This window comes from Eumetopias jubatus, unplaced genomic scaffold, assembly GCF_037043125.1.
Source record: "Eumetopias jubatus isolate StellerSeaLion01/CBP00866 unplaced genomic scaffold, mEumJub1_p1.0 scaffold_14, whole genome shotgun sequence".
Taxonomy (NCBI): domain Eukaryota; kingdom Metazoa; phylum Chordata; class Mammalia; order Carnivora; family Otariidae; genus Eumetopias; species Eumetopias jubatus.
The window spans coordinates 67,211,670-67,220,887 of record NW_028274820.1 but is presented as its reverse complement, the minus strand read 5'-3'; the positions used below and the strand labels follow the sequence as shown (position 1 = coordinate 67,220,887).

General features: G+C 33.8%; 1 protein-coding gene across 1 annotated transcript in view; it reads right to left on the bottom strand.

Annotated features, from left to right (window-relative positions):
• Positions 1–1,548: 1,548 nt before the first annotated feature.
• SEPTIN7 (septin 7) overlaps positions 1,549–9,218 on the bottom strand; it is a 76,994-nt gene continuing 69,324 nt past the window's right edge. Inside the window, exons 10-12 of the mRNA XM_028093874.2 lie at positions 8,201–8,336; positions 4,222–4,361; positions 1,549–2,608 (exon numbers count right to left, since the gene is read on the bottom strand). Of these exons, the coding sequence (XP_027949675.2) occupies positions 2,569–2,608; positions 4,222–4,361; positions 8,201–8,336 (316 nt within the window). The 3' untranslated portion in view covers positions 1,549–2,568. The remainder of the gene's footprint in view (positions 2,609–4,221; positions 4,362–8,200; positions 8,337–9,218) is intronic.

The window sequence follows — 9,218 nt, the reverse complement described above, 5'->3', positions numbered from 1 at the left end:
GACCTAAGCTACACAGAAATAAGCCATATGTCCAATCAATTCATTTATTAACTTCCCTGGTTACTTGTGAACGTGATAATGAGTCAAGTAGAATTCATCCCACTAGGTGGCAGTAAAGCTCTATCACTGCGGTGCCCAAATCAAGCCACTGGGACTGGGATTGACTAATCCTGCATACTTAGAAAGATAGTGGTTACCAAGTTAGTTCAATCATATAATGTCTCTAGACAATGGAGACTAGGCATTATTGTTTTGTTGTTTACAAGCTGGCCTTTCCTTATGCCTTCGTCAATGTTACATGTATTATGAGTGATCATATAGTTCTCAGAAATCCACAAGCCATATAGCAAAAATAGCCCTCAATATGCTTGAAAAGCCTGGAGTCAACAATCAAAAGACCCAGTAAGGTTGTACAGGTCCCATATCAGATTCAGGTAAAACCTTAGGTATGACAAGGATAAGGATTTGTGCAAATTTTTACTAGGGTAGTAGAATAAAGGTGACTTACAAACTTAACACAATATACAGAATTTTTAAATGGTACCTATGAGGACCTGTTTCTAGGAGTAATACTTCACTAGTTAGGCAGGTGGTCTAATATAAAGTTTTCCATTTTGCAGTCTCCAAATTCAATAGGTTGTTAACTCCCTAAAACCAAACCTTTCTGGTTACAGGTGTTAACCCAATCTCTCTTAACATAGGAACCAAAACAAAAAACTCCTGTTATTCTGGAACACCTGATGCTAGTCTTGGACTAACAGGCAATTTATTTTTAAAAAGCCACTCATACCATGTTATGTCCTCCAATAGCAGAAGGCATTTTAGGATTAACAAAACTTTTCCAAGACAATTTTTAACTAGTGATAGCCATCAAATAAGAATAAATATTTACTACGGTATTCCTAAATCATGTTTTTAATGGCTCATGAGATCTACTTTAAATATAGCAACCCTGGGGTGAACTTACATGTAAAGTCAAGATACTGTAACATGAATAATCTGTTTTACATTTTGGATTTATGTATCTTTGAAAAGCAATAAGGATCTTTCAAGCATACTGACTTATTTAAATCCTTCAGCCTGTGAAGCCAACAAAAATAAGAATTAGCAGTTACTTCTGCTTGGATCATCAATTTTAAAAAGTAACAAACATGGTGAAACTTTTTAAGGTAATGAACTGGGTTGCATTAATTATACTTAAAATGCCATAAAGCATTATGTTAAAATCTCTATCATTTGACCTAGTGAAATTATACCACTTTCTTTCCAGTTAAAAAGTTTCAGTTTCCAGGGACATGAGAGTTTACCTAATGTGAATGAGTTGGAATTTTTCTCAGAGGAATAACATATTAATGAGATAGTACTGAGTAGACATACTGTATATCTCATAAATTAGAAAACCAATAATACATAACCATTCCAAATGAAATAAACATGCAAAAGATGAGATACAATTGTGGAGGAGGCAAATTCAAGTTGAAAAGTTTCTCCCCAAACATATTCTAATCTTGTGTATCAGCTGTAGAATATTTAAGAGCCCACACTCTATTACATCACAACATTGTTTATTATGTGAATTTTTTTACAATACAAACAAAAAAAAATACAGAAATGCAATATATGAATACAGCTAAATGCAGAACGGTGACTTTTTTTCTTTTCAAGAGGCCATGATTCCCATTTCTAGTAAAATAAAGAGACGGCACATAGGTAGAAATAGGTTGGTCGTTAGCTTCACAATTTTGCCTAGAAATGATCTATAAATGCATTTTTCCCCCTGCTACTTACCATAAAGTGTAAAAAGGGAATTAAAGGAAAGTTTCCTTGTTGGTTCCTACCATATGAAAGATGCTATATTCTATTTTAGTAGGACCAATATATGGAAAATACCTAAATAAAATGTTATTACAAAAATGAAGCAGTAATGAGATTCCGGCTAAAGAGGGCACTAAATGAGAATAACATATATTTAAAGAATCCAAAACAAACAAATAAACAAAAGAAGGTTGTTATAAAAAAGCTCTAGGTGCATTGTAAGCATATAGGATTTTTTTTCCATGTGTATTTTTAAACAATGGAAGTGTCAAAAAATAGGGTCAACTGTGTTAGACTAAATTACATTATTGTATACGCTGCACTGAATGGAATCTTTGTATTATAATTATCATAGAGAAGCATAGTTTGCATCATATTATGGCAATTTATCCTCAATGAAAACCTTCCAGAGTCCTTTTATTTTGGAATATCCTGTAAACAATCAAACCACCAGAACATGATTGTACAACAGTAAAATGTTTTCTTGCATTAAATTGAAGACATCTGTTTAATAAAAAAAAAAAAAGTAGGAAAGGTACTTAGAGCTGTTAGTTTCTAAGTACACAACACCCTAGACAATTCAAGGCATCTTATTCTCCATCAAGAACAAAAAAATAATAATAATTTTTGTCATGCTGTTAAATCCATCATTAAGGATAAAACTGGTGCAAATTGGTCAAACGGATCCAACAAACACTGATGTCCAAGCTGGCATATTGGCAACTAATACGTAACTGGTGGTCAATAGAGGGTTTAAAAGATCTTCCCTTTCTTCTTGTTCTTTTCCAAGGTTCTAAATGGTTAAAGGAAAATAATCAAAATGAGTAGTCATGTTATAAACATTACAGCCAAAACATGACAGTAGCACTGGCTAATCCAGCTACAACTGTGTTAGATTTTCCAACACTACTTTTTTATTTAAAAAAATAAAAGGGGTGCCTGGGTGGCTCAGTCAGTTAAGCGTCATTGGACTCTTGATTTCGGCTCAGGTCATGATCTCAGGGTTGTGAGATCGAGCCCCGTGCTGGGTCCGCACTGGCTGTGGAGCTGTGCTTAAGATTCTCTCTCTCCCTCTCCCTCTGTACCCCCCAACTCTGCTCTCTTTCTTTCTCAAAAGTAAATAAATAAATTTTAAAAAATAAGGCTTAGAAATGAGTAATGAGGACAATTAACAGACAATTGAATATTTGACCAAATTTCAGGATAAAAAATAAAAATAGGACAAAAATCCATTTTTAATGTATGAGAACAATTCTTTACAAATGAAATAGTGCAAACTGAAAAATATCAACTGACATCAAATACAGTATCCTTTCACGGTCATTTGAATTCTGAATTACATTTGCTTTTACCAATAGATTTTCCTCTTTGCTGAGGAAAAGTTAATAGAAGGACAGTGTTATAGAACAAACATCAACCTTGAAAATACTTAGCAGTGAGGGTAGACTGTAGAATTTTTACAGGGATATAACTTTTCAGTTTTTAATGGGACTAAAAAGAAAGAGAACAAAGTCAAGGTACAAATATTACTGAGTTTTGTGTAAACTAAGAACAAGTAACTGATCAGTTGTATTTGGAATCAGATATCCAAAATTTTATCTTAAATAATTTTAATAAAGATTTTATTTATTTGACAGAGAGAGACATAGAGAGAGAGGGAACACAAGCAGGGGGAGTGGGAGAGGGAGAAGCAGCCTTCCCGCCGAGCAGAGAGCCTGATGTGGGGCTCGATCCCAGGACCCTGAGACCATGACCCAAGCTGAAGGCAGACGCTTAACGACTGAGCCACCCAGGCGCCCCGAGAAATAATTTTTATCCTAAAGAAATAATTCAACACAACTAAAACATACCCCTAAATGTATAAAAGATCTTTGTAGCAGTGTTTTCTATGTTTGCCAATGATTGAACACAACTATTCTGTCCAACAACTGAAGGGAGGAGATAAGAGATTGATTATGGTGAGTCAACTAGGGAGAATGCTATGAAGCTATGAAATTATAATTAGGAAGACTGTTAAGCCACGGAAAATGTTTGTAATGAAAAGAAATACTGTTAGAGTAGACAGATTGCATCCATCTATATAAAAATATTCATCCATGAAATTAACTGTGCTTGGGTGATAATGGGTAAGGTCTTTTATTTATTTATTTTTAAAGATTTTATTTATTTATTTGAGAGCATGAGTGCTCAGGAGCCAGGGGAGGGGAAGAGGGAGAGGGAGAAGCAGACTCCTCACTGAGCAGGGAGTCCGACGCAGGACTGGATCCCAGGACCCTGGGATCATGACCTGAGCTGAAGGCAGATGCTTAACCGACTGAACCACCCACAAGGTCTTTTAAAATAAATAAGATGATTATTCCTTAAAACATTAATACACACATTTCTTAGGAATCTGATATTAATTACCTGGAAGAGTTCTGTTGTTCTAAAATACGTTGTTGGGCTTCCCAGTTTGCTTTCTCATCTTCAAACTGACGACGTTTTTCCTCTAATTCTTTGTGCTGTGCTTCCAAATTCTTTTTCATTTGCTCATGGCGCCTTTGGAGCTAAATCACAGCACGATACATAAAATGAAACTGTTTAATAAATCAGGAGCAGGATTAAGTTTCACCCAGACATCCTAATGTTATAAGCACTGAGTTCTTGTGCTGTAAATTCAGAATACCACCTGGAAAGCACTGTCTAGGATTTCTTCTTCTGTAGGACTTGCCACCCAAAAGACCAGTGACCCAAGAGAGTAATTTTGGGAAATGGGGAAAAAAACGTGCAACAAGTTTATAGTTGTGTTGCACTTACAATGGACATACCCTATCTTATTTATCATCTCATTTTTCATTACTCATAAGCATGCAGAAACAAGGCAAAGAAGACATCACTGTCCTCATTGTACAGATGAGCAAACAGCTGCAGAGTTTAAGTCACTTGCCCAAGATTATTAGCCAGGAAATTGGATTTAACCGGTCTCCTAATTCCAAGTTCAGAAAGCTGAGACAAGTGGAAAGAAAGCAGGTAGATAAGGACTTAAAAAAGAGCTTCAAGATCACAGTAAGCTTCCCCGATTCCTATAAAGCAGTGGTTTCTCAAATGTTAGCTTCGTACAAATCACCAAGAGTGCTTGCTCAAAATATAGAATACTGGATCTCACCTATATTGAATTAGAATCTTTGAGTGTTAAGACTAGAAATCTGCATTTTCAACAAGCCCTAGTGATTTCAAGGCAGGTATTTTTCCTACATTGAGAATTAATGCTGTAAAGAATGCTGGCTGAGAAGTAGAAACACTCTTGCAAAGTAACTGCAGAAACAAAGAGCTTATCTAACGGTTCTTTAAATATTTCCATTTAGGCGCTAGTCAATCTATTCCTGAAGAAAACAGTCATACCAATAAAAAAAAAATCAGGTTGAATCTAAATACACTTAATATCTAAAAAGTATTCAAAACTTTCAGATGTCCAGGAATCATGTTCTATTAATGATCATACTACATCATACTGAATTTGGATTATAGTAAAATTTTGTATATAGCCTGTTTTCTCAATCATTTTGTAAACAACAAAGACTGACTTCATATTTATTCCTACTGCAAATATTTCATGCAATTCCTACAAAACAAAACCATCTAAGATAAATTTAAGCAAACATGAGTCAATGTGAGATGTCATCTTCCTGACTGTAGCAAACAAGTTACTAAGAAAATATCAGAAAATAGGAACACAGGAAAATGCCTCTAGTTATTAAAAAAAAAAAATGCAACGGAATCATAAACACACAATTCACAATAGTTACTTCAGAGAAGGAGAACGAGAACTACCATAGAGAGGTACACAGGGGCTTAAATGAACTAATGAGGTCTTATTTTTTAAGCTGGGTAGGAGTTGGCAGGTATTCATCATTCTTTATCTGTACATTCCTGTTAATAAGTATCTTTTGTGTTAATTGCATGTAGGTAGAAAGTACTGGTTACAAGCCCTCTCAAGGGACCGTTAGGGTTAGATGTCTTCCAAAATTCTGACTTTTTCAGATTTTAGAAAGACAATATTACTTAGAAAGGTGTATATATTACATTTACAAAACACCTCCTGGGCTGTCTAGGGTAGCACCTACCTTAGCATTACTATTTTTTGCAGTAAATTTTATAAATATTCACATCAAGTGGAATAAAACAATTAGTTCTATGTCTGGTTTTGCAGTTTTCAGAGTTTGTTAGGATTTAGGATTTGAATCTGTGGATACATGATTGTGGACTTGCCTAGTGATTAAGAGCAAACTTAAAGAACTAATGGGTTCAACTTAGAACAATATGCAGCACTGACCAAGCTAATTTATCCTTCCTCTCATGTATAAAAAGGGAGATGGACAATTATATCTACCTCATAGGGTTATGGTGTGGATTTAATGACACAATAAGGATGCTTAGTACTGTGCCTGATGCACTGTGCTGCGGGATATTAGCAGCTGTGCCCTAAACAAACATTTCTAGCACTACTGAACTTGAGAAAAAACTGTATTAAACAAGGTTATGTAGGTCTCTTCATCTATATATTTATATACTTATATAGCTTACGGTATCAGGAGAAACTTGGCAGATCTTTTTATAGGTTCTTCCAATGCTAAGAAAGATTTCATCCTTCAAAGCGTAAAGTTTCTCAAAACTCTGTTTTCACCACTCATAGAAATCATAAAAACTCTTGAAGGGTTTTTCAGCTACAGTTTCATAATTATTTGTTTATAACATTTACTCCTAGGAGCAGTTACTAAAATATGTCTACAGCAAATGTAAATTCAACTACTTTTAGATTTTCAATGAAATCTAAGAGGAGAGGTAATACAGACTCTTGATTATTCTTGTTTTTATTCCCCTCTGTTATAGATTTTCCAGATTATTCACTAGTGAAAGGGTAGAAACTCAAACGGACAGAGTTAATAAAAGGCTGATAAATAAAAAGACTAAACTTAATCTCCAAAATGTCATCTTGTTAATGACAGATGCTAGGGATGCTATTCCTGCAGCGCTTTGCAGTCTCAAAATGGAAGGAACTATTCCATATCTTTGCTGCATTAAGTTTATGACAAATGTAACAATGGTCAAAGTGGTTTGTTTTTTTAAAGTAAGAGATCACATGTAAAGCCTAGTAATTTAAGAGTAATCTAATGTGGAATATAAACATTTCCTCGAAATTACTCATTATTTTACACTTATTCCATGCATTCTATTTAGTGGATTAAAATACTTTTGATTATTTAGTCAAAGAGGGTTTCAGTATTTTATGCAGTAATTACAAAAGCAATGAGATCAACCATAAGAATGTAAACAAAATAGATCTGAATCCCCTTTTATTAAAGATTTTATTTATTTGACAGAGAGAGAGAGAGAGAGAGAGAGAGAGAGGGAACACAAGCCGGGGGAGTGGGAGAGGGAGGAGCAGGCTTCCCACCAAGTGGGGAGCCTGATGCAGGGCTCGATCCCAGGACCCTGGGATCATGACCTGAGCCAAAGGCAGAGGCTTAACGAATGAGCCAACCAGGCACCCCGTGAATCCCCTTTTAATATATTTAGATACAAACATTAGTGGAGCCACATATAAACACAGGAGTCTCACTGAATTTTAACATTAAAGGTCATTTTAAAAATATTTCATATTAATATCTATCAAACCAACTATTACTTGAATCTCATGTTAATGTTTTTTTCCTCCATCTTTCACTTCTTGAAGGAAATGTAAGGAAATGTCTTCTAGGTCTTTCTGATTTATAGAAACTAAATGTATGCCTCAACATCCAAGGTAGTAGATAAGCTTGCTGGGATGCTTTGTCACTACTTTTCCAATTTGCTAACACTGGCAATTACTCTGACACTATTATTGCAAATATGCCCAACTCATTTACAACAAAATCACATTCCTTCTGTTTTCTTCCCTTTGGCTGTCTGTAATTTATCCTGGCAAGCCCTTAGTTCAGTTAAAGTTCTTTCTTTTGTTCTCTCATTCATATGCAAATAACTCTGGTTTATTATTATTATTCTAATACTAGTTTTTATTCTTACGTCCACCCAAAACTCTTGATCTTTACTCTTCTTACCTTGAATATATGAAATACCTTATAATTTCATTTCTCACAGTTTGCTCATTAAAACTGGTAATTCATTATATAAGTATTCTATTATATCTTCCTCCCAAGTACATGTACGGCCAAACACTTACATATTGAGGTATATAATATTATTATAAACAAAGTGCTTCCTTTTATTTCTCCATTTTATTACATTAGGGCATTATATTAAATTTGAAAAAATATGTGTAGAAAGGTTTTATTATCTGTACTATTAGAGATATTATTTTAAAAAGAAATGATGTGTCTTTAGGATGTGAAAATGTTAGGTTGACTACCTCAGCTTCTGAATCCTTCAGTTTTTGAACTTTTTCTTTGACCTTCATCTCAAACACCTGCTCCATCTCCATCTCCATCTTCTTCATCTTAGCTACATGCTCCCTTCTTTCTTCTTCCATTTGTGCAAGAGGGCTCCTGTTGTGAACATTAAGGATAAACATCAAAAGTCTAAATATGAATTCAAGACAAAACTTTGAAACAGTGATGAAAACAAATAAGCTGAATCCAATCACTAAATTGTTTTTTGAAAATATGTTTGAAAATAATTTTTCAATTCTTCTGACACCATCTTCAATGACAAAGAACACAGATTTAAAGTTTTATGTATAAATGCATTAAAAATTCTTTAGAAGCTTTACAATTCATAAATATTTATAATAGAATTTCCTTCCATAAATTTTTATATTTAAACCTCAATCTCTAACGAATAATTACTATGAAAATAGATATAAAAAACAAAACTGTTAGGAGGATGTTTCTCTTAACCTAGTGCATATCAAATCTAAAGATGACATAAAATAAACTGTAGGAGGAAAATGGAAAGGAAACATTCCCAAATTATACTCACAGAATGGAAAATGAGAAGAAATTTAATTTTGTATTTTAAACAAAATTTCAATGCAAAAAAAGGAACAGACCTAATGAAGTTAATATATGTAGAATACTTTTAGCTCTACAAATTTCCAAGTGTTACAATCTCTTCTATGACAACTACTGACATCACAATTATAAGTTAATTAACATTAATTCAAACTTATTTTAGTAACTGAATTACCATGTTCGAAATGACTACCAGTGAATCCCTAGGAAGTTTTTCATTTAGGTTTGCAGAATATTTCTAGGCCACTTATGGTAATTTCACTACTCATGAAATACACTCCACCTAACTCAAATATTTAACTGTCTTAATTTTTTGTCTTATTTTAAAAAGATGTTTGATGATAAAACACATACACAGATGATACATGAGAGAATCAGAAGCAAATAAATAGCCTGATAATTATTTTTGAAATGCCA